This window comes from Drosophila mojavensis, unplaced genomic scaffold (assembly GCF_018153725.1).
Source record: "Drosophila mojavensis isolate 15081-1352.22 unplaced genomic scaffold, ASM1815372v1 contig_80, whole genome shotgun sequence".
NCBI lineage: Eukaryota > Metazoa > Arthropoda > Insecta > Diptera > Drosophilidae > Drosophila > Drosophila mojavensis.
The window spans coordinates 5,286,310-5,312,660 of NW_025318906.1; the positions used below are offsets into that span (position 1 = coordinate 5,286,310).

The window sequence follows — 26,351 nt, forward strand, 5'->3', positions numbered from 1 at the left end:
GCTGCAACTGAGCACACACAGATATGTATGTTTGTCTGTCTGGCTGTGTGTGTGTGTGTGTGTGTGTGTGCTGGTGTATGTTGGCAAACTCACTCATAATGCGCTCAGCTTGGCGCTCATTGCATTCGTGAACTTTATTAATAATGGCGCCAAACAACATGAGCTTCAGCCGGGGCTTCTCAACTATGGCCAAGTCTCAGGCGCGCTGCTGGCCATGTCCACGTCCAAGTGTCTGCCTTTCCGTCCGTGTCTCTCTCTCTCTATGTGTCTATGTGTCTATCTGCGCGTATATGTGTGAAAATCGGCGAGAAAAATTGCAGCAGCAGCGGGAAAAGGTATACAGACAACATAAAGGCAAGCGGAAAAAAATGAAAATAGAGCAGATAAAAAGTAACAAAAATAACAAGTAAGAAGGCTCCAGTCGAGACTGCTCGACTAGGAGATACCCTGAACCCTCCAAGCTGATATTCTAATCATTGTGCACTTCTTCTATGTACACATACATACACATGCACTTATAAGCGCTCTGCTAACTGCGCAGTAAGCAGCGGCTGCGCTGGGCTGCGCTGCAATGTGGGCAATATTATGAGAATTTATTTGTTGAATAATTTCTTTTGTAGATATACGATCTTAATGAAACTTTCAGAGCGTAATCATATGGTTAAAATATGTCTACATTCCAAAGCACAAGTCTCTAGTACTTGAAATGCGTTTTTTACAAATTGGGGGCGAAGGGGGCGTGGTATCCAAAATCTGTAAATTACAAAATCTTTGTATCTATTAACTTTATATACAGCGCAAATTTGAAGTCTCCAGGTCTAAAAGTGTTCAAATTAGGCTGAAAAAACAATGTCAAATTTTCGATTATTCTCGATAAAAAAGTTATCGGACGAGTTATCGAAAAAATAAAGCAAACTTGTACTGCCTATGGTATACACGAGTATGCATGCCAAATTTCAGCTCTCTAACTCTTATATCTTCGGAGATCCTTTTGCTCATACGGACGGACGGACGGACGGACAGACGGACAGGGCTATATCGACTCAGCTCGTCGTCCTGATCAAGAATATATATACTTTATGGGGTCTGCGATGATTCCTTCTGCCTGTTACATACTTTTCACAAAACCATTATACCCTGATTTCCCATTTTCAATGGGTTCAGGGTATAAAAATGGGAGAGAGAAAAAATAAAAGCGAGCAACTTGCACTGCAAATTATTATTTTTTGCCAGCCGCCTGAAGCTGTGCCGCAATGGCAGCACCGCGACGGTAGCAAGGGGCAGCGCTCTGCTTGGCAGAACTTTTGCCTACTCTATTTGATTTTTTTGCGCTCCGTGTATAAACAAATTAAAGCTGCTTTAAGGCCAACAGCAAAAGGCGACATACATCAGCAGCAGGAGCAGCAGCAGGAGTAGCAGCAAGAGTAGCAGCAGGAGCGGCAGCATCTATGGCCACATTATCGTTAGCTGAAATGGCATTCATAATTATGCGACCACGCCCACTCACATGCGGAGCCAAAGACATTCATCTTTTGGCAGCTGCCATCCGCAAGCGCCTCCTCTGCCGCATGCCGCATGCCGCATTCACTGTGTATGATGTCCTTTGCTTTCTAAGCTGCCAACGCGGCGTAGCGCATCACTCAGTCAAAAAATTTCACCGCGTCAAGTTGTGTTAACAACAACAACAACAACAGCAACAACAACAACAGCAACAACAACAACAGCATGGCTAACACTCAGCGCTTGGCTGGGCTTTCGCTCAGCTGTGCTAATTACAGCTGACAGTTTTCTTTTGCTCCTTTAGCGCACAACGTGACGTATGAGCAATGTACGTGCGGCAATTAATAAACGATGCGAGTCAAGGCATACGGCAAGAAAAAGCATGAGGGGCAGCATACCAGAAAGAAAGAAAGAGAATGGGAGAGAGGAGGGAGTGGGAGTAGGTGTGGGAGTGGGAGGGGCTGTTAGTTTTTCGGGCAGGCGACAAAACTCTGCTATTGATTTTTGTTTGCCCGCGTAATTGAATTTGTATGCAAGTATTTGTGTTCAATTGCAGAATTGCCTCGCTCTCCCTCTCTCTCGCTCTCCCTCTCTCGCTCTACCACTACCCACCTACATTGGCTGCCGCCCCTTTGAGCGTTTGCCATTAATTAAGTGCGCTCTGACCTGAAAAATCAAAAAGTTGACATTATAAATTACAAAACAGCGGCAAGCGGCCAAGTGCCGCAACTGGAAGAGCCAACAACAACAACAGCAGCAACAACAGCAAAATTCTACAGAGCAAAGAAGAAGAAAATGAAGAAAAAATAAAAGCACGAAAACTGAAAAGGACATCGCAAAACTGTCAAGAGTCTCATTAATTGAACAAAGCATTCAAGTGGAGCAGCAGCCCCGTCGGAGGGGCATAGGCTAGGGCCGTGGCCAGCAAATGAGCAACCAATTTTTTGTGACAACAGCAACAACAACAACAACAACAACGACAACTGTGGCAGCAACTGTGGCAACTCTTGTAACTTTGCTAACGTTTTGTTTGCCTCCCGCCTTGTGGCAAGCAGCGAAGCGACAATGATGATGCCTCTCGCTGCTTCACTATTTGGACTCGAGCTCGGACTCGAACTCAAACTCAAACTTGAACTCGGACTCGAGTCACAGTCACAGTCACAGTCACAGTTACAGTCATAGTCACAGTCACAGTCACAGTCGGACCCTGGCGCTTTGTGCGCTTCCGTTTCCGATTTTGTTAGCTTCTTTTGCTCATTCTCCTTTTCGCTACGTATTTCACTGCGCTTCCTGTCGTCTCCTCCAGCTATGTCCTGCTGCTCCTGCTGCTGCAACGAAATGTTTCGCCAAGCGGCACTTAAGCGCACTTTTTTTTTCCATGCCACAGCAAATATGTTGCCTTGCCTTGCCCACCCCCTTCCTCTGCCACGCAGCTGGCAATTTCATTTGGCTGCTTTATGGCTTGACTACGGCTGCTCCTGCTCCTGTTCCTGCTGTTGAGGCAACATCAGCGTAATTGCGGTTATTTCACCTGTCGCAAATAAAACAAAATGCAGCCGCGCAAACAAGTTGCAATTTGTACTTCGCTGTTGCAAACAGTTCAATTTCGACTTTGCCACACACAGAGCATCCCAAGCAGCGGCAGCAGCAGCAGCTGCAACAAGAGCATTCGAATTGCTTCGTTGACAAGTTTTGTGGCATGTGCATTGCCCATACGGCACGCCCACGCCCACACCCACGCCCACGGCCATGCCCAACGCCCCCTTGTGCTGCCAGCGTTCGTTCGATTTGCTGTGCGCTTTAAAAAAAAAAAAGTCAATTTTCTGGTAAATTTGCTGGACTCGTTATAACTCTCAATCACTTAGTTTTCTATTTCCTACAAGTAGCTGTATATGTGTGGGTGTGGGTGTGTGTGTGCGTCTGTTTACTTTTTGTCAGGCATTCGGCTTGTGGGCCATTTCATAAATGCAGCCATAAATCAGCTTTCAGTTGGCCACGAATTGATTTTTAACTTTTGTCCTGTTGCCATTTTCCTTTTTCATTTCCTTGGCCAGGGCTACTACACTGTCAGACGCCCACTGAGAGTCACGCCCACTTATGCTTACATTCTTATCGCATTTCTGTTGGCTGTTGCTTGTTAACAGTTTGCTTTTAACAAAACACAAAAAAGAAAACTAAGGAAAGCAGAAAGAAAAGCTGGAATGAATGTTATTTAATATTTCATGTCTCTCGTTTTTCGCCTTTTTTCTTTACATTTTCCTTGCGTGTTTTCCTGTTTCATTTTACTCCATTCTGTAGCAGGCTACTAGCCTATGTTATATTAGATTTAAGTTAACAGCATTATGGTTAACCATCGATAGATACACATCTATCGATAGTTAACCATATCGGTGGCTGAGGAGGCTGTCGATATGCAACATGCCATTTTGAGTAATAGAAAGAGGAGGATCGATACATTTTAAGCTTGAATGTGAACAATAGCAGACGTGTGTATATCAAGAAATTATGAAATAAAGAAATTAAACAAAAGGCCTACTACAATCTCAGAAGTGGGATAAAGTACACTAATTTTTCAAATTAAATAAAATGAATTTAAGCATAAATGAAATTAAGCATAGACGAAGTATCTGTGGTGCAGTTAAAGAAGTGGCTAGCTGCATTGGGCTTGTCGACTCAAGGGTGCAAGACTGAACTTGTCGCTCGCCTCAATGGCGTGCCCGCAAATTTGCGCGGCAGCGCCCCCGAAGTGGAACAGGGAGAGGAGGAGTCAGATCAAACTGGAGTATCGCAGACAGTGCAAATGCAACAGGAGGAAATAGACAGGAATGAGAATATTTTGCGAGAGCTAAGTGAGCAGATCGACGCAGCAAAGAAGCAGCTAAAAAATTTTCACACACGACAATTGGACAGAGACGGCAATAGCAAGCGTGCCGAAATTAGCGCAAATGGCGTCGATGCAGAAGTTGAATTCGAAGAACGCGCGACTGACGCGCGCCAAAAGGGCGCCAGTGAAAATTGTGTAATAAATACAACGCACAATGATGAAGTGATGTCAATGATGTTTAAACTAGCTAAAGAAATTATGGTGGAATTCACTGGGGAGGAGTCTATTAGCAACTGGATAGCGCAATTGAATAATGTATCTCAATTATATCAACTAACGGACATGCAAAAAAAGTTGCTATGCATGGCCAAATTAAAAGGGAAAGCCATGCAATGGATACATGATGATTCATCGAGGATTGTGCAACCGTTGGGCACATTATTGGATGGATTGGCAGCAGCATTCGGAAGCAAGATATCCAAGGCCGAAATGCGTCGCAAGTTTGGGGCACGTATATGGAGTGTCGATGAGAAGTTCACCCAGTATTATGAAGAGAAAATACGTTTAGCAAGGGAAATTCGTTTAGATGTAGACGAGCTACTGGATGGTCTCATTGAAGGAATCCCAAATGCAGTTTTACGCGCGCAGGCCAGGATACAGTGCTTTGAAGACCCCAGCAAATTGGTAAGGGCTTTTGCAGAGGTGCGTTTGCCACTGCATCGATCTACTGGAGGAAAAGGGACAACAGCAGTGGGACCAGGGCTCGATAATGCAATGAAGGAGACGCGTTGCTTCAATTGCAACTATAAGGGGCATTGGGCAAGAGATTGTCAGAAGCCCAAGAGGGAGAAGGGTACGTGCTACCACTGCGGCGCTAAGGATCATATGGTGGCACAATGCACGAAGAGGAAGGATGATATTGGAAACAATTTCGTAAGGTTAATCAGTATACATTTTAAGTCCAAAGATAATGCCTCCATTATTGCAGAATGCCTCATAGATTCAGGAAGTCCTATTTCGTTTATTAAAAAATCGTGTGTCCCAGTTGGAATAAAACTTAAAGCACACGCAGAAAATTACTTTGGGCTAAATGAAAGCCAGTTAAATGTGATTGGAAAAACATTTGTTCATATTTTCAAGAAGTTTGAGAAAATAAATTTTTGGTTAATAGTTGTCCCTGATGAATCTATGAGGTCTGAAGTAATTTTAGGGAGAGATTTCATGGAAGCTTGCAATTTATATGTTGACCCAATCGCCTTGAGAATGATTTCAGTGGAAAGAGCAGCTGGCACGTTAGATAAATCGTTAGAAAATACATTGTTAGGAAACACATCGTTAGATAAATCGTTAGAAAATACATTGTTAGGAAACACATCGTTAGATAAATCGTTAGAAAATACATTGTTAGGAAACACATCGTTAGATAAATCGTTAGAAAATACATTGTTAGGAAACACATCGTTAGATAAATCGTTAGAAAATACATTGTTAGGAAACACATCGTTAGATAAATCGTTAGAAAATACATTCTTAGGAAACACATCATTAGATAAATCGTTAGAAAATACATTCTTAGGAACCACATCATTAGATAAATCGTTAGAAAATACATTAGTAAATAAAGAAAATGAAGAATTAGGAAAGAAGTTAGTAAATAAAGTGTTAGAAAATGAAGAATTAGGAAAGAAGTTAGTAAATAAAGTGTTAGAAAATGAAGAATTAGGAAAGAAGTTAGTAAATAAAGTGTTAGAAAATGAAGAATTAGGAAAGAAGTTAGTAAGTAAAGTGTTAGAAAATGAAGAATTAGGAAAGAAGTTAGTAAGTAAAGTGTTAGAAAATGAAGAATTAGGAGAGAAGTTAGTAAGTAAATTGTTAGAAAATAAAGAATTAGGAAGGAAGTTAGTAAATAAAGTGTTAGGAAATAAAGAATTAGAAGAAAAATTATTAGACAAAGAAGAGATCGATAGGTCAAAAGAGTGTTTAGAAAAGTCAATGGAAATAAATAGCAAAAGCGTTTTTGACGATAATTTTGAAAACAGCATGCTTCAAATTAATGTGGTAGAAGGAGACAATGAAAAAGAGATATATATTATCGGTGAAAACATTAGTTATGATGTACGGAAAAAACTAATTAGATTGCTGAAAGTGGAATATGTAGATGCTGAAAGGCCAGTGAAACCTAAAAAGAAATGCGAAATGAATATACGAATTGAGAAAGCAAAACCGTTTAGCTGTTCACCAAGAAGGTTATCATACACTGAAAAGGAAAAATTACAGATAATGTTAGACGAATACCTTAGAAATGGCATCATACAACCTAGTTGCTCAGAGTATGCTTCACCAATAGTATTAGTAAAGAAAAAAACAGGAGATTTAAGAATGTGCGTTGATTTTAGAAAACTCAACAAGATCATGATCAAAGACAATTATCCTTTGCCGTTGATTGATGATTTGTTAGACAGACTAGTGGGGAAGTCTATTTTTACGAAGCTTGACCTTAAGAATGGATATTTTCATGTTTTTGTAGAGAAAGAGTCCGTAAAATACACATCGTTTGTTACGCCGTTAGGACAGTTTGAGTTCTTGAGAATGCCTATGGGATTAAAAACAGCTCCGCAAATTTTTCAGAGGTTCGTTAATGATATATTTGCAGATTTAATAAAGGAAAGCAAGGTAATTGTATATATGGATGATATAATGATTGCCAGCAAAGATGTGTCCGAGCATCTTAAGATACTAGAAGAGGTTTTAAAACGATTAGTAGAGAACAAATTAGAGTTGAGGCTGGATAAATGTGAATTTTTGCAGAACAAGGTTAAATATTTAGGATTTGTAATATCAGAAGATGGCATTAGAGCAGATGATAAGGGATTAGAAGCGGTAAAGAATTTCCCAATACCTAATAAAGTTCAGGCGGTGCAAAGTTTTCTCGGGTTGTGCTCATATTTTAGAAGATTTATAAAAGACTTTTCAACTCTGGCAAAACCGTTGTATGACTTATTGCGGAAAGATAGAAAATTTCAATTTGAAGAAAAGGAACTAAATTGTTTTTTATGCTTGAAGGAGAAATTGTTAGAGGCACCAGTATTAGCGTTGTATAATCATAAAGATGACGTAGAATTGCATTGTGATGCCAGTGCAATGGGATTTGGAGCAGTGCTTTTACAAAAGAAAGAAGACGGAAAGCTGCATCCTGTATTTTATTTTTCAAAGCGAACGACAGAAACGGAAGCAAAATATCATAGTTTTGAACTGGAAACTTTAGCCATTATTAATGCACTTAGGAGATTTAGAATATATTTGCAAGGCAGAAAATTTAAAATAGTAACGGATTGTAATTCTTTAACTTTAACTTTGAATAAAATAGATCTTAACCCTAGAATTGCAAGATGGGCATTGGAAATGCAAGAATTTGATTATGAATTAGTGCACAGGGCTGGAAGTCAAATGCAGCATGTAGATGCATTAAGTAGATATAATAATACCATTATGGTAACAGAAGCAAATAGTTTTGAGACTAATTTAATTATTTGCCAGACGAAAGATGCAAAGTTACAAGAAATTAGAAAATTGTTAGAGAAACAAGAGCATAAATTATTTGAAATGAGAAATGGTGTTATATTTAGGAAGACAAATGATGATAGACTACTATTTTATGTACCAGAAAAGATGGAAGAACATGTATTGTACAAATATCACAATGAATTAGGGCACGTTGGAAGGGACAAGATGCTTAATGCAATAAGTAAATCATATTGGTTTCCCAATATGAAAAAGAAAATTTTAGAACATATTGAAAATTGTTTGCAATGCATAGCATTCTCGCCTAGAACGGGCAAAGCAGAAGGGTGGCTGCATAGCATTCCAAAGGGGAATAAACCGTTCCAAATAATTCATATTGACCATTATGGACCAGTGGATAACGGCAGATCAAAGAAATACATTTTTGCAGTAGTAGATGGGTTTACAAAGTTTGTCAGATTATTCACTACTAAAACAACAAGCACTAGGGAAGTTGTAAAGGCATTGAGAGAATATTTTAGAACATACAGTAAGCCAGAATGTATTATATCAGATAGAGGAAGTTGTTTTACGTCAACGGAGTTTGACCAATTTTTAGAAGAAGCAAAGGTAAAGCATATTAGGATTGCAACGGGATCGCCACAAGCGAATGGTCAGGTGGAGCGAATAAACAGAAGTTTAGGTCCGATGATAGCTAAACTAATAGAAGGTGATAATGGACAGCATTGGGATTCAATAATTGAGAGGGTGGAATATGTTTTGAATAACACTCAACATTGTAGCACCAAGCAATTGCCAAGCGTAATGTTATTCGGAATAGCGCAAAAAGGGGAAATTAGTGATAGTTTAGGAGAGCAATTAGAGAAAATAATAGGATTAGATATATGCAGTTCACAGAATTTAGAAGATATTAGAGAACAAGCACAACATTATCAATCTGCAGCACAAACACGGAATGAAGAGAACTTTAATAATGCTAGGAAAGCTGCAAAAGTATACAAGCCAGGAGATTATGTAATGGTTAAGAATTTTGACAACACGGTGGGAATATCAAGGAAATTAATACCTAAATCCAAAGGACCATATGTCATAGATAAAGTACTGAAGAACGATAGGTATTTGATAAAAGACGTTGACGGTTTCCAATTATCCAGGAATCCTTATCAAGGTGTTTGGAGTGCAAGCAATATAAGACATTGGATAAAAGCATAAGAGAGATAATAACTTATATTTTAGATATTAATTTCATAACTAGTGTGTAACATTTAATTAATAATTTAATTTTTATAACATGTAAATAGAATATCTGTAAGATTTTTTTTTTGTATCAAACATGTAAACACAATATTATTTTTAGGAAGTTAAGTATCAAATATTATATAAAATTAACAGAGATAGAGGGCTATCTCAGAGTCAGGATGGCCGAATTGTAGCAGGCTACTAGCCTATGTTATATTAGATTTAAGTTAACAGCATTATGGTTAACCATCGATAGATACACATCTATCGATAGTTAACCATATCGGTGGCTGAGGAGGCTGTCGATATGCAACATGCCATTTTGAGTAATAGAAAGAGGAGGATCGATACATTTTAAGCTTGAATGTGAACAATAGCAGACGTGTGTATATCAAGAAATTATGAAATAAAGAAATTAAACAAAAGGCCTACTACAATTCTGCTGCTCTTTTATTTAGTTTTTTTTTTTTTTTTTGTATTATTTTCTTTTGGTCGCTTTTAATCAATTTCTGGTGTCATTTTATGCCAATTATTTGCTTGTCAGCTAGCGTGTCCTTTGTTGTATTTGTTATTGTTGCCAGCAGTTGCTGCTGCTGCTGTTGTTGTTGTTGCTGTTGTAATAATGCCATTGATATGCATATTTGCAGCTTAAGCGATTTCCTGTTTGCATACATGCATGACATTTTCTGGTATTTTCATGACAGTTTCACATTTCTTTTGAAACATTGTAAAAATGCTTCTTCTTCTTTTTTTGGGGGGGGGGATGGGGTGAGAGGGTCGACAATCGATAACAAAATTCTTCTATTTTCTTTTTGGTAAATTTCAATCGGGCTATTTTGTGTAATATTTTGGGAATGCTTTGAGACACTTTTTCCTAGAGATGTGGCTTGTGTAATATTAAACTTATTTCTCGCATTCCTTTTATTTTTGTAAAATTGTTCAACTTGGAGCTGACAATGTCTGGGCTGACTAACTTTGATGAGAAGTGAACAGAAAGACATTTTGTTAAAGCTTGTGGTCGATATTATGATTAAGGCAACTAATTTATTGTTTTGTATTATTTTATAAAATTAAATATATAAATATATTATACATACTTTTTTACCTGGACAAACAAATTGAAATTGAAATATGAATATTGAAATGCATCTAATAATTTTTTCAACCGCAAGCGATTAAGTATATGATTTAATAATAGATGGATTCCATTTATTTTTATTTTTTATTATTATTATTATTTTTTTATTTGCCACCTCTACTTAAAGCAAATAAATCCATTTCCTGTGTTTATAATCTGCTAATATGCAGTTTGCTGTCACCTTCTATTATAAGATAATAAACAATCGTTTCACATTTTACTTACTCAACATGCATTTATTATTAATATCATTAAGTTTTTTTAAAGCTGTATTCCCTAATAACAATATTTTGCATTTCTGCTACAACTATCCCTACAATATCTCATTCTCCGATCTTTCCATAAACCATATATGTACGAGATATATATTGTCATTTCTTCAATTTGAAACCGAACGTACATAACTCTATCGTGTGTGTGTCTTATGGTCTCTAATAATTTCCAATAGCTAAATGCAGTTCGTGCGGCTGTTGTTCAATGGTTTGGCTTGGCTTGCTCGTCTGTTGAGCAGCAGCTGCTGTCGCAGTTGTTTTTGTCCTTGAGCAAGCCATAAAAATGCAGCAACAGCTTCCAGTCGGGGGCTAACATAAACCCCATTTAGCAGACACTTTCGCTTTTGCACTCCAGTTCAGTTCAGTTCAGTTCGGTTCAATTCAGTTCGTTTCGGTTCTGTTATTATTGCTCAATGAAAAATGACAAAGATTTGGTCGATTTTCGCTACGTCTTCTACTCTTACTAAATATATATAGTATGTGTGTATATCTTTCTTCTCTCTTACTATCTCCCTCTCTCTTTCACTCTCTGCACCATCCATCCATCTCTGTCTGTTGGTCTTTTGTGATTGTCTTGGACGGCGTGTGTCCATCGCGTGCTCGACAGCACTTGACAGTATTGCAAGTGCAAGTGCAGCATTGCAAGGACTCGCAGCGAGTGGCCGAGGCGGTGGTCGGGACCAGGGCCGAGTCGAGAGGGTTCGCTGTGCAAGCTAACCAACTTTAAAGTGGATTTCCGTTGGATTTGTTGCGGTTGCGTGTCGCTGGCATTGCTCCACTATCGACTGGCATGCCAGGCAGAGCTAGCAGAGCTCGTAGAGCTCGCAGTGCTCTGGCAGTGACGGGGCCAACGCCATGCTTTTATGTCTTCCGGCCAACATAAACACTCGAGTTGCTGTTGTAGTTGTTGCTGTTGCTGTCGCAGCCTTTGCCGCCGTCGAATGTCAAAAGAAGAGCAGAGCAAAGCAAAGTTTCGCTGACAGTTATAGCCGCAGCAGAAGCAGAAGTAGAAGCTGGAGCAGAAGCAGCAGCAGCGCAAAAAAAAAGAGGAAACCAAAGCACTGTGACAAATGTCCTCAAGTATGTGAGTGCGTGCGTGTGTGTGCGTTTGTGTATAGGTAAAAGTTGGTGTGTGGCATGACACAACTTTTGCAAGTTTTACAGCTAAACGCCTTGCAATTGCTAAGCGTCTGTCAATGCAGCTTGTCTCTGCCTCGCTCTCTCTCTCTCTCGCTCTCGTCGTCTCACCTGCTCTACTCGCACTTTGCTGTGTTCACAGTCTCTCTATCTGTCTGTCTGTGTGTGTGTCTGCGTGTGTGTGTGTATGCCATTACTGCGTTTATTGGCTTAAAGTGTTTGACAATTCATTAAGTGGCATGCCTGCACATTGGCAGCGCCATTTGCTTCTTGTCCTTAGCTGCTTACAGGCGCGTAAATTGCATTGTCGCCAATTTCCAAGGATCAAACGGCTAAGTAGAACAGGACGCGTTAATTTGTTGGCTTAAATGGGATATTCGATTTGAGGGTATCGCCTGTGCAAGTGTCAACAAATGGCTAGCCATTAAATTGCTTTTGCATAAGCACTTCCCCTCAACACAGCCAGCGAGTGCGATAGCACACAGCTTTTGTCTGTGCTTGCCCTATCGCCGAGCTATTTATCTGCACATCTTAAAAGTATGCTACATTAAACTCCAGTTGGTTTGCTTTAAAGTTTAAGCTGGATTTTTGTGTTTCAAGGCGCTTGACTTAAATATTGCGCAATGTTTTTAACAATTTATTGGTGATAAATCATTGCAGTTTGCAAAACCAAAAAACACATTTTAGTTTAATTTACTATAGTTCTAATACGATTTTTAATTTATAGCCCGTTAACATTTCAGCTGCAGGATATTCTAAAGGCTTTTGGCTGTTGTTGCGTGTTAGATAAATCGATTTTATTTTATATTTGTATTCATTGAATTTTATACTGTTTGTGTAATTTACGACTTGTTCAAATTAGTTGACCTAAGCAAGGCAAACATTTAGTGTTTGTCTTCTAATTTTTTTGAAGACTTAATTATAAAATATATACAACCACAACAAACTAAAAATAAAAAATAAATAATTTGATCAAACCTTTTAAAAGAATCCAATTGATTTTTCAGCTTAGGCTAAGATCATTTTTTCGTTTAAGATAAACTATAATAAAATGTAAAATAATTTTAAGTAGCTAAAATAAATGATGAAAATATCAATATAAATGTCATCTGCATTTCATTTGACTTAATATTAAAATCTCAATAATAGTTTATTCTATAACCCTTTAAGCTACCCTTTATTATTAATTTAAGCATACATTCTGCAAATATCCGCAATGATCGTCGAAAACAGGACACTAAATTCCCATACTTTGTAACTTCATAAAAAAAACTGAATATGAATATGAAATAGTTACGAGTTTTTGTTTCGTCACGTTACATTTTCTATACTCTAACATAGGGTAATATGATTTTTTAATCAACTGTGGGAGCTAAAAGTATTTTCCCAAACTTAAAAGTGAATATCAATATGTCGAGTCCTTTTTTATAGGTTTTTATAAATAAAAGGACTCAAACTATTCCTCGACTTACTTTTCGTATACAGCAGCTGAGTTACAAATTAATTTTTCATTTTCGACAAGTGTAAAAAAATTTCGTCATGAAGAATTTAACTCGTTTTTCTGGCTCATTTTTTGATCCACCGAAACTGCCGAGAGCAGCAGCAAAAATGCCACAGCACACACCTACACGTACACACAGAGAGCCTGTTGTGACACACACACGTGCCAAACTATAAAATATATAATAATAAACCAAATTTGTTGAGCAAGTTTAAGTGAAAATGTTAAGAGTAAAGTTTTTGCTGCTGAAATAAAGACAAACATTGTTATCACCTACAAAACAGAGAAACAGCCTGCCGCAGCAGCAGGAGAGAGAGAGAGCGAGAGAGAGATAGAGAGAGAGAGAACAGTAGAGCAACAAGCAGGCCATCAAGAAAGCAGAAGTTGGCAAAGGGGGCGAGGGAAGGCGTTGTCTCTGCCGCTGGCGTTGGAGACGTGCAAATAAGTTGAGCAACAGAGCGAAGCAAAAGGCAAAATATTTATACAAATAGGTTATGCAAACAAACTTAGACAAAGTCACACACACACACACACACACACACACTCACACTCACACTCACACACACACACACACACACACACACACACACACTCGCACACTCGCACACACACTCACACTCGCACACACACCTACCTATATTCGCAGCAAGATAAAGTATATGAAGAAGGCACGCACATGGCTGTGGGGGAGCTGTGGAAACATCCTGGCACGACATGAGTTCCCTCGCTGGCGCCAGACGCTGCAGGACATAATGAAGTTTGAGCTTGAGACTCAATGAAATGTCAACAGAGCCTGGCTGACGGAGCGAGGAGGAGGAGGAGGAGGGGAGGGCAAGGGTGCGAGTGCCAGCAGCAGCAGCAGCAGCAAGGCTTCAATTGCACAGCTCTGTAAAAATAGAAAAGGAAGAAGAAGCAAACAATGCGCAAGTGACGCAGATCGTATTGCTACAGTGCAACAGCAGCCGCGACAGCCTCGGGACAATAAAATTCAACTACACGCTAGTTAGCCTTTATCATTTAATTACAATAAATTAATTATGACTAGTTGCCAGAGCCATAGCCATAGCCAGAGACCCAAAAACCAAAAACCAAAAGCCCGAAGACCCGGAAAAACCCAACATCAACTGAAGCCCCATTGCGATGCGAGTGTCGATTACATGGCAAATGCAAAACTCCAAGGATACATCTATGAATACTTTATATATATATATTTGTCTGTGTGTGTGTGTGTGTGTATGCACATGCACATAAAACACGCAGCCGCAAAACATATTAAATTTATTATCAATAAATTTTCATTAGCTTCGTGTAGCTGTTAGACTAGACCTATGTCGCGCTGTGAGTCTCTCTCTGTATGTGTGTGTGTGTGTGTGTGTGTGTAAGTGTGGATATCGCACTCCAACTATAACGAGCTCTGTGGGTCGTGGCCAGTTGACATAATTTACAATTTTAGTCATAAAAACACGTACACACACACACACACACGCACACTCATGCATATACATATATGCTGGCAAAACTGATGCGCCATCAGCATAGCTCACACACACACACACACACTCACACAGTCAGGCTCTAAACTTGGCCTTTAGCTATGCCAAAGTTATCTCGAACCGCATCGACGGTTAAGCCACAGCTTGGGTCTAAGGCAACCAAGGGGGGTAGCGGGGGCGCCGGGGGGCTGCGCGGGCTCTTTGTCAGTGTGTGCTATTTTAAAGGCAATACCCATATCGACTCATAGTATAGCCCCCGCCCCACTCTAGCCCTCCCTCGGCCTAGCCACCCACTCACCCACATTCCTGTTGGTCCAAAGCGAATTTGTTATGTAGTTTGGTGTAAACGCAACGGTACTTGTATACGATGGCAGCAAAGCTCGCAAAGAGCAAAAATAAATAAAAAATAAAAAATATATATATGTAGAAGAGAGTGTAAAATATGTGAATGTGCATATATTTATCAAGTGAATCGTCTATTTTTTATATAGCCACAACAACACAATATAAAATATGCATAAGATTGCATACGGAGAGAGAGAAAAGTGTCTAGTAGGTAAATCATAAAGCAAACATATTACGATATAATGCAGGCAAAGCATTGCCACTTGACTTTAAGCCAAGTGTTCAGGAGCTGCAGAAAGAAGTCGAGTTAAGGTTTCAATTGCATGTGAAGTTGTTGTAGATATAGAATTTAATTAACATTTATAATATATACACAGAGTTGTCTATTGATTAATGATAAATACATTATCCTGAGCTCGTTTATGTTAAAACTCTGTTAAGTCAGAAGGAGCCTGTTAATTGACATACGCTCATTAATGATTCTCGACATTTTGCTTATTGATTAATGCTAATGACTCTATCCTCAGCTAATTTATGTTAAAGCTCTGTTAAATCAGATAGAGCCTTTTAATTGACACTCGCACAAGTCGCTCAGGAATTTTAACTGACATTTTCTGTTATTGGAACTGTAACTGTAAGTTTGCCTGGTCGACACTTAACACTCTTTGCCTACCTTAAACTAACACTCGGAGCTGTAATATCAGCTTGCCTGATCCACATTTAACATCTCTTGCCTTTCCTAAATTAACTCTCTGTTATCCGCTTACAGCTGTCAGTTCTTACTCAACTTTTCTAAAGGCGATTTAATTTACTCCACTCACATTCCCTGCCATTTGAATACTTTAACTTGCTCAGCTCTACAACAATTTCCTCAACTATTTGAGCTGTCATAAGTGTTTCCTTTATCCCACTATACTGCAGTGCAGTGTGCGTCTCAGTCATGTTAACACTCTGTTATCCGCTTACAACGTTCAGCTCGTCTAATGTTATGAGCCTTAAAACTGCTTGCAGCACTTTGCTCACGGTAATCAAATGAAGTGTAAACTGTTTATTGAATGAAATTGAGTAAAATACTGAAACTGTAAACTGAAACCTTGATGTTTGTATGTTCTACCTTTTTTCTGCTGTTGCTTGGGGATCAGCGACAGTAGCAGGAGCAGCAGGAGCAGCAGCAGCAGCTATGCCATCAGCGTCATTGGCATTTCTATCGTCAGATGCTGCTGTAACAACAGCAACAACAACAGCAGCAACTGCGTCAACAGCAGCAACGTCGACGCCATTTTATTTTCTCTTTGTGTTTTGCGCTGTCATTCAACATTGTTGCTGTTGTTGTATTTGTTGTTGTATTATAATGCCAACTCATATTGCGCTCGTTATCCTTTTGTGTGTCGTGCAACGGAATTGACCCTTTTTGCTGCGTGACATGGAAACGGAGACAACAACAGCAGCAGCAGGAGCAGCAGGAGCAGCAGCAGCAGCAGCAGCAGCGGGTTAACAGTGTCACACAACATGCCCACACAGTGCCACGCCCATGACCCCGCCCACCGTCCAGGTAGCTGAAACGCGACAATGCTAAAGTATCAAAAGTGATGGATGACAGGTTAATATGCGGCGACATTTTCATGCTGATGCTGATAAAATTTTCGGTTTGCATGCGGGGCCGTTGCCAACAATTGGGACTGCAGGCAGATCAGGCGAGCGAGAGCCGAGCGCCTGAGTGGGCGGTTTAAGTTTTGCTGACATTTTAAATGCACAACAGACAAGTTTAATTTTACAGCGTTCACAACAAATTAAGCGTAACTGAGAAGTCGAGAAACAGAGAGAGAGAGAGCAAAAGAGAGAGAGAGAGTGGAAGAGATTAAGCGCAAGCGAGACAATTGCATTAAAGTTGAGCTGCGTTGTCTAATTGCTGGCAACAGCAGGCTTCATTAGCAGCGCTGCTAAATAACAGTCAGCCAGGACAGTCAACAATAACAGAGGCAGAGAGAGAGAGAGGGAGAGAGAGAGAGGCGGGTGGTATGGCAGCTCATCTGAATGCTGTTTGAATGCACTTCAAAAAGTGGCCAACAGCTGCAGTGGCTGACTGACTGACTGAGTGACTGAGGCTGCCAGCCAGGATATCTAGTTGACGCTTTTGCCCAGCAGCAGCAGCTGGCAAGGGTTAAGGGACAACAGCGGAGGCGTGGCATGTGTGTGTGCATGTGGCAGTCATTTGAATGCTTTGGAAAAACTTCCGCTCCATTAGTCTGCCAGTTTCCGGCAACGTTTTCCTAGCACAATTTACGCAAATTGATGTCATCAACAGGGGCCAGGCAGCCCACACGACTCGTATTCACCATCACATTCACAATCACATTCACAATCGCATTGGTGAGTATGTGTGCGTGTGCGTAACTCGGTAAATGAAGTGAATGAATGAGTGAATGAGTGCATGTCGAGTCGCGCAAGCCGGATGGCTAGACATTTTTTGGGGTCAATGCAGAAAACGAGGCAGATGCAGCCCCCTCCCTCCACAAGACCAGGATGTGTTGACACACACACACACACGCGCAGGTGAGTGGGGTTACTCTGGCCTGTGGCGTAGCGTTTCCGCTTCAAATGCATTTTGCTCATTTGAACGCCAGCTAAGCTCAGTCTTTTTTTTTCCATGTGACTCTCCATTTAAGCATTATTTGCAGAGAGAAATCTAATGAAAACAGCTTCTGCAACGGAGGCGGGCGAGCAGGGCGGGGCTGCCAAATGTGCAACATCATGCGAGTGAATGGAGTCTGAGATTGTGGCAGGCAGGCAGCTAGGCAAAACTTTAGCAGCACAAACAAACAAGCGAACAAACAAACAGATAAACAGACAGAAAGACGGACAGACAGACAGACAGACAGAGAGACAGGCAGCGAAAAACTCAACTCAACTGAACTCAAGCCAACTCTCTTAACTCTTAACTCTCAACGCTCAACAGGATTTCAAGTGAGTTTCGAAAGTCAAGTGCGTGTCGCTGTTGGCAGCTCCTGAAGATTCCTTTGTCTACTTGCCAGCATGCGTATGTGTCTGTATGCGTGTGTGTGTGTGTGTGTGTGTGCATGTGTTAGTTTATAAATATTTGCCTTGCAAATGCCGTCTGCCACACACGCACACACACACACAGACACACACCACCCTTAGCCCTTGCCCGGGTGTCTAAAGTTTTCGTCAAGCTTTGGCTTCTATCCAAGCAATTGCTTTGCGCTCTTTTTTTTTACTTCGTCAAAGCAAACACAAATTCAAATGTAAATACAAATAAAAAGAAATCTGCGTAATTAATTGTCTTAATTATAATTAGCACAGCTTTAAACTGGCATCAGCTGTCGGCGGGTAATATGACTCCACTGGGATTATGTTGACAGAGAGATGTTATGGGCTTAGCTTTGTCAGAGCAAAGATTATTTACAGCTGTTAAGTAACATGAGCATCTACATTTGATCACTTTGTATTTCCCTCTCACCTCAGCTACTACAGGTTTAACTCAATTTATGCAACTTTTTTTTAAAGGCAATTTAAAATATTGAAAATTTTTGTTGACCAGTTAAATTTAATATAAATAGCTTAGAGCCAATCAAACTCTGAACAGAATTAAATTTAATGAGTATATTGTTAAGTGCAGTCGACATACACAAATTATGAACATTATGATGCATTGTGTGCTCCACATTTCCATACAGATATTTGTATATACATATTTTTCATTGTGTGGGCTGTGTGGTCAGCCGCAAAAACAATTAAGCAAATCATGTATTTAATGCAGATCGAAATAAAGCAAATTACGGCAGCCAAATAAAGTGACAAAAATACGAAAAATAAATATACATGCATAGATATTAGAGAGAATTATGTGAAAAACAATAAATACAATTTGAATATTCAACACTGCTAAACATATATTCACATAAAATTAAATGAAGTCAACTTGATATAAAATAGGCAAGATGCAACTTTAGCTATGTTAAAATAACATAACAGTCATAGGTAACAGTGAAAACTTTGTTCATATATCATATTGTAATTATATTATGTTAAAGAGATGAATGGAGTACAATTCCGTTAGATGTTAGATAAGTAAAGATTTGGGATAACTTTGAATGTAAGAAAACTCTGTTAAACAATCTCACTTCTGTTAGCTAACTTTGCTAGCTTACAAATTTGGACACAAATTATGTTGAAGTGGTTCCGTTTCTGTTGACTTTTTAACTAAATTATTTAAGATATGTATTTGACATAAAATAGACATCAAAAAATATGTTAATATGTAACATAACAGTGATAGCTAAAAGAAAAAGCTCTTGAACTTAAATTATCTGTAAGAGATGAATGCAGTACAAGTCCTTTAACTGTAAGTAATGATTTGATATAACATAGAATGTAAGACAACTCTGTTAAACAAATGTCAAGTTAACATCAAAAGAAATCCCACTGCTGTTAACTTGGCTAACTTACAAATTTGGCTACAAATTATGTTGAAGTGGTTCCGTTTCTGTTGACTTCTCAACTGACTTCCCGCACTCATTCGAATATAATAATATTTAAGATATTTCGCAAACTAAGTTTGACCTTAATTTAAAAGCCAACGCAGCAGAGGAAATAAAATGGCAAAGTCCACGAAAAGCGTGCTCAAAACTTTATGCAAAAATAATTTTCAAATGGTGTCTGTGTGCATATTTTATGGATTTTCTTTTCTGAAACTTAATTCGCGATTTTGGTTGCAAGTTTATGTGTTTGTTTGCCAAATGCGGAGTAAGTTGCAATTTTTTTTTTATTTCTTCTTCATTTTGCTTGTTTGTTTGTTTTTTTCTCCTTTTTTTTTTTTTTTTTTTTTTTTTTTGCGGCAAAGTCGTGACAGCTTTTTCGCCAACTGCGCAAAGCTGCAAAACTTAATAGAAAATTAGCTGCTGAAAGTGTTGTTTGAACTTGCCACCTGCAACGTGCCCCAGTTTGTGTCTGTGTTTGCTTGTGTGTTGCTTGTGTTTGTGTTTGCGTGGCAGCAACTGCCAAGTTCATTTTGCCGTGCGCAAATCTCTGTCGCGTTTGCGGTCTACGTAATCGCAATCTTGGCTCGTGTCGCGGCCTTTTTGGCGCTCACTTCATAAACCAAATTGCATTTTGGGCCCGCAACGAAGTCAGCCTCAAACAACGTGGCAACCTGCTTAAGTTTTAGCCGCATAATCTGCGCTGGCAGCGCCATAAATATTCAATGGCTTTGTCCGTGCAGCAGCAGCACCCGGTGGCAGTTGCAAGTGCAACGAGCCTCGCTGCCACCAGCGACTGGCTGCGGGCCAAGTTCATTATGGCCAAGTTACTCGTGTAAACTCTGTGCCCACCTTAGATCGCAGCAGCAGCACCTCCAATGCAGACGCCATCGATTAAGCCCGGCTAAACGCTCGCCAGCAACACCTGGCGGCGCATGAGCTTTCCTCTTTCATTCCTACTCGCGTTCGATTTGTATCTGTCCTTTAGTGGCGCTGTCAAGACAGCACTTTCAGTTGCCAGACGGTGGCGCCAACAACACGTACGCTGCCACAGAGGTGTCATATGTTGCTACACGCTCCATGCCACACGCTGCATAGTCCCAACTCCCAATTGAGAATTGCCCATGGTGCTGCACCCTTTGTCTTTTATCATTGGGGTACTATAAATGTGTCATGAAATATGTCGAGCTTCAAATAAGTCGGAGATATATGTAGTGGGAAAGAGAGAGTGAGGGATGTGATGTTGATGATGTTCAGCAGGACAAGACTTGGATTTTCTTGCTTGGCGAAGTCTTAGCTTAATGAATATGTTGAAAGTTTTGAGCATCAAACTTGTCAGATTAATGGAGAGCCGGGGATGGAGAAGAGTGATAAAGAAAGAGAGGAAGAGAGAGACAAAGTGTATCCTTTCATAAATATTCAAGCTTAGCAAGATGACATTGGGCTTACCTTTCTTAGTGAAATCTTGAGGAATATATTGAATACTTGACTGACATATTTAGAGATGAGGATAAAGAGATTTGCATAAAGAAAGTCAGCAAAGAGGTAGTACGAGTACAGGTAGAGATAAATAATGTAATATCTGAGAGCAAGAGACAATTTTTTTCCCATGATCGATTGAACTAAATTGAATTGCAGAAGTTGAGCAGAGAGAGAGAGAGAGAGAGGAGAGAGGAGAGAGATGAAAGATCTATAGTCTTAAGCTCAAATAGAGTTTTAAATGTAGGACAAAATAGAGCTAAAGTTATGATAAAACAAAAAAATAATCAAAGCTGTAGACTGAATAAAAAAATTACAAATAAAATTGGATTACGAAAGTTACAAAAAGATGAGCTGCCTTCGATATAGACTTACGATAAGCGAATTATTCCAGTGCGTGATCTTAATGGAATTCCGTATTTATAATCAAATTTCTATCAATATCAAATAATACTAACAACAGAATATACAATATCTCTCTCAAGTAACTGCAACTCTGTTCGCATTCAGCTAGAGTATTTCACCTACTGCATATACAGCGCGAGATCAAGAGAAATTCTTTGTATTTCTTTTCCATTTTTGTTTTCCACTTGAATTGGTGGCGCATCGATGGCACATCGATTGCACGTATGCTGCATGCAACAGCCGTAGCTCCCAGCAGAGCGCAGGTTGTTGCGCTGTGCCGCAGCAATAAACAAGAGAGCAGCGAGTCGAGAAAACGGAGCTGTGCTGAAAGGTGTGAAACGGCACACACACACACACACATAGACAGACAATACCCAGGCGATTGCAAGTTGGCCAAAGTGTTGGCATCGCCCACCAAGGTGAATATCTTTGGGGGCAACAGAGTGGAGGTTGAAAGTTTGTGGATGCCACAAGTGCCGCAACTTTTGGCTGTGGCATTGTTTTTAATTTATCTAAATTGAAAAGTGCAACAAATCGCACAACTAAAACGTTTGCCACTGATAACAGCCAGATAACAGAGTGACTCGCCCCCACCATGCCCCACACACAAAAACAGCTGAAAAGGCAACAGCTAGCCAGCACTTTTGCGATGGAGAGGGGGTGGCGGGTGTGGCAAAGTGGCCGAGAGCAGGGGCCGTTGAGGGAGTATAAAGAGCAAGACATTTGCTGAAATAAAATTTCAATTTGCTTGAATTTCATTTGTGTGTAGGTGTGTCTGTGTGTGCCTGAGTGTGTGTGGGGGGGTGTATAGGTGTGTCTGTGTGTGTGTGCCTGCTTTATCGCCTTGGCAGTTAACGTCAGCTTGGTTTACCGTTATGCTTGGCTGCGTGCGCCGCCAGCAGCAGCAACTCGAAGTAACCGGAACGACAACAAGGACAGCAGCAGGACGATCGAGGGCAAGCTGGAGCACAAGTTGGAGGACAAAGCAACTTTAGCTCGCAGGACAACGCCAAATATTTGTTGTGCGTGTGTGTGTATATATATACATGTGTGTGTATGTTTGTCTGTTTGTCTGTGTACCGATTCTCACGGGCTTCCCACTGTCTGCGTGTCCTGCATTCTGGCCATTCACGCTGCTCGCTGCTCGCTGCTCGCTGCCGGCTGCTGGCTCTGCGTATTCCCGCTGGTGACGTTTGTTGATGGTTTCCAGGTGAATGCACGAATTGCGTTTTCGTATTAAATAATAAATGAATGTCGGATTGTTTTTGCCGCTGCTTGGCCTCAAGTCTCTCAACTACCTCAGCTTACTTTACTCTCTCCCTCTCTCACTCACTCACTCTGGCTCACGCTGTCTCTATCTACTGCTTTACTGCAATAATTCCAGCTGTTCGCTGATTGCCTGGCCGTTGGACATTAAATGTGTATTGCTTATTTCTTAAGTGCCAATGGTTTGTTTATTAAAGCACCTCCCAGGCAGCTCCCCTCCTCGCAATCCTCGCACTCCGCTGGGCCAATGTCGCCACAGGGAATTGTTTGTGCCCGGTTTTTGCCGCACGGCCAAGTAATTAAAGCGAATGATATGTGCAGGAGGCAAATGGGACAGTAGTTGCCGCTGCTGTGAGGAGACATTGGAGGAGGCGTTGGCACTCGGCGCTGTGCGTTGATAGATTAACTCAATGAATTTGCTGGCAGCGACGCTTGGTGACTTAATTACCCGCCCCATCATCATCAGCAGCTTCGCCAGCTGCTGTGGCTGCTGCTTCTTGATGATTCAACAACACATTTTGATAGCACTCGCGGTAGCTCATTACGCAACACTCCCAGCTATTATGTCTCTGTTTGCGCGTCTTTGTGTGTCTTTGTATGTATGTGTGTATGTATGTGTGTGTGTGTGTGTGTGTGAGGTCGATAACTCTTTGAGTTTGCTTTTCAGCTGCTGCTTAATTAATATATTTTAGATACTATACAAATCTATTAAGCAGCTTAAATGCCACTTACTGCTTTGGTTACGCAACAATTTGGTTAATTGCTGTGGTATGCGGCCCTAAGTATGAAATGAGAAATTGACTTTGTGGCATATGAATAGTTTAAAGGTTTTTTGGCAAATAGCTGGCAATAATTACAGTGCTTAGTGCTCATTGCTTTGATGTAATTGAGGTAAGAATCAACTATCATTGCATGGCTTATATAAAACAGATTCCTTACGACTTTAACTTTAAAATATAATATCTAATTCTATATATACTTAAATCTATAATCTATTTATTTACATTCCCATTCATATTTATACATCCTTATTTATATGTAGTCTATTCCATGTGCTAAGCATAGTTTTGGCAAATCCTTGCAGCTTAAGCCATCTTATGAACCTTAAATAACTATTTATTAACATATACATGTTAACTCCATGTTAAGATGCTTACTAAAAACACACAAAACTTATTTTGCTAGATAGCTTATTTATTTTTCAGAAATGTAATATAAATAGTTTACATTTTTGTGAATAATAACAATTAAATAGTTAACTAAAATTACAAAAGTATAAATATGCTATAAATATGTAAATATTTGGTAGATTTATGAATCAGTTTTTAATTATGTTGCCGGTAATAATATGTGAATAAATATGTATGTATGTATATATTCAGTGTATATTAATTTATTTAAGCGCATGTATTAATATATGCTCTGCACCTGCGGTATTTTTTAATTATAAATTACATAAATACTTGCGTCGAGTGCTGCAATTGCTGTCGTCGTCGTTGCTGTTGCTGTTGTTGTTGTTGTTGTTGTCCCTTTGCCTTGTTGCTGCTGCAAAGCAATTAATTAAATTTTTGGTAAATGCATTTAATGCAAATGTTTCAACTGCTCAGCACGTTAAATACTAAATTCATTCCAGACATACATATATGGGATATATACATACTTATATGTCTGTTTGTGTGCGTGTGTTTTGTGTTTCTATATGTTCAATTTGTAATTCACACTGCTTCACACACATACACACACACTCACAGTTTGCATTTGCTTTTCACAGCACAATTTTCACATTTTGCATTGTGTGCATTGGCCTGCAGCTAATTTGTAAATGTTTTTCAGCATTTTTCTCTTTTTTTTTTTCTTGTGCCCTTAGGGCCTGCAATGTTGTTTGTATTTGAACATTAACAAATTTTTTTATTGATTTTTTTCATAGATGATTTTTATGGCAAGTCAGTTTTATTCACGCCTGTCTGCATTGTCACGAATATATTCATTTACAGTTTATTTATTGATAGAATCTGCAGCGCACTGGGTTGATCGTTGTCGTTGTCGCATGTATTTAGTTGACTTGGTGATACGAGCCCTTATCAGTTCTCCGTCCAGTTGTATAGATATGCACACGGGGCGCGAGAATGATAAGGGTACGAATGCACCGGCCAATGCCCAACGGCAGATTGGCCATTTATACACACACACCCACACACATGCACACGCACATGTGCTGCAACTGATACTCACCATTATTTGGCTTTTAGCTGCCAATCAATCATATCGCAGCTGCACAGTGAGAAAACTACAAAGGCTACAAAACAAATAAAACTTTGTCAAATGTTGAATGTTAAATTGTGAACTGTATTTGGCGCTGTGAGCCGGTGTGACATAACGACAGCTGGACAATGCAAATAAGTTGTGCAAAAAACCAAAAAAAAAAAAAAAAAAAAATGAAAACGAAAACAAAAGCAACTAGAAGAAGCAGCGCTAGTGGACATAAAAATATTCAGCAGGCAAACAGTAATTTGCAAATGAAAGCCGCAACAGTGAAATAAAGAAAGAAACAATAGCAAGCAAAATCAACAGCAACAACAGCAGCAGCAGCAGCAGCAGCAGCAGCAGCAGCAGCAGCAGCAGCAGCAGCAGCAGCAGCAGCAGCAGCAGCAGCAGCAGCAGCAGCAGCAGCAGCAGCAGCAGCAGCAGCAGCAGCAGCAGCAGCAGCAGCAGCAGCAGCAGCAGCAGCAGCAGCAGCAGCAGCAGCAGCAGCAGCAGCAGCAGCAGCAGCAGCAGCAGCAGCAGCAGCAGCAGCAGCAGCAGCAGCAGCAGCAACAGCAGCAGTAGCACTCAGCTCATATGCATACTGCATTTGCATACATACATATACATATGCTCGTATGTGGATATGTACATACATATACATACATACATATTAAACAAAAGCACATGCACTCACGCACGCACACACATAAATAATTCAGCAATCAAACATGAGACAGCGTCTAGCTCGAGTTGCTCTAGCTCCAAAATAAAATGAATTTATTAAAATAAAAATATACAACCAAAATTGTTGCCTACTTTTGTTCGCTGCTTTTAAATGCCCAACAAACGAATTAGAAAACAAAAAGTGGGCGAAACTCGTTTAGTGATTGCCAAAAAAGCAAAATAAAACGAGAAAGGAGCGCATTTTTGTTGAAGTGTATTTGCTGCATAGCCGCACTAATTGATTTTTGGGCATATGCAGTTTATAGCCAACGAGCCCTCAAGTTTAGGCGCTTTACAAATAGCTTTTCAAATAGCCAAACGAGTCGAGAGGCGAACGCTGAGCTGAAGTGGCGGCCTTTGGTTCAGTTTCCAATTGAATTCGAGAACTGTTTTGATTGAAATAACTAGCGAGTGGCTAGAGATGAGAGCGTGAGAGCTGCGAATGGAATGGAAGGGAAGCAAAAGGCGTGCGTGATAAACGAGTTTATAGAGTTGAGATAGATGCTAAAGGAGAAAATTAAGGTAGAGTTATATTGTGTATTATGCAAAAGTGAAAAATATTTCTAATCAATGAAGTTTAATTTGTATTTAAATAAAAATTATATTTACAATAAATACATATATATGTTGAATATTTATAAATTTATCATAATCATGCAGCTATTTCCTATAGTTGTGTTTTGTAACATTATTTGTATGATGATTTTTGAGTATTTAAGTCTTAGATTTTTGAGCTATTTTTATATTATTTAATATTAATATAACTG

The 26,351-nt window shown here is 39.7% G+C and overlaps 2 protein-coding genes across 2 annotated transcripts; both read left to right on the forward strand.

Moving 5' to 3' along the window:
* The first annotated feature begins 3,799 nt into the window (after window positions 1-3,799).
* On the forward strand, window positions 3,800-5,494 carry LOC116804141. The gene is made up of 2 exons (XM_044011123.1): window positions 3,800-5,257; window positions 5,313-5,494. Exons 1-2 carry the CDS (start codon window positions 4,103-4,105, stop codon window positions 5,322-5,324), a joined length of 1,167 nt encoding a protein of 388 aa, XP_043867058.1. The 5' UTR covers window positions 3,800-4,102; the 3' UTR covers window positions 5,325-5,494.
* A 19,685-nt stretch (window positions 5,495-25,179) lies between these two features.
* Window positions 25,180-25,660, forward strand: LOC116804181 (ataxin-8; the record flags this gene model as incomplete). The annotated part of the gene is made up of 1 exon (XM_044011125.1): window positions 25,180-25,660. A coding segment is annotated over one exon (264 nt), but the record flags the coding sequence as incomplete, so codon positions are not given.
* Window positions 25,661-26,351: the final 691 nt, after the last annotated feature.

What these genes read in the sequence shown, in the direction of transcription:
- LOC116804141 (XM_044011123.1), top strand. Translation starts at nt 4,103, where the DNA reads ATGAAATTAAGCATAGACGAAGTATCTGTGGTGCAGTTAAAGAAGTGG.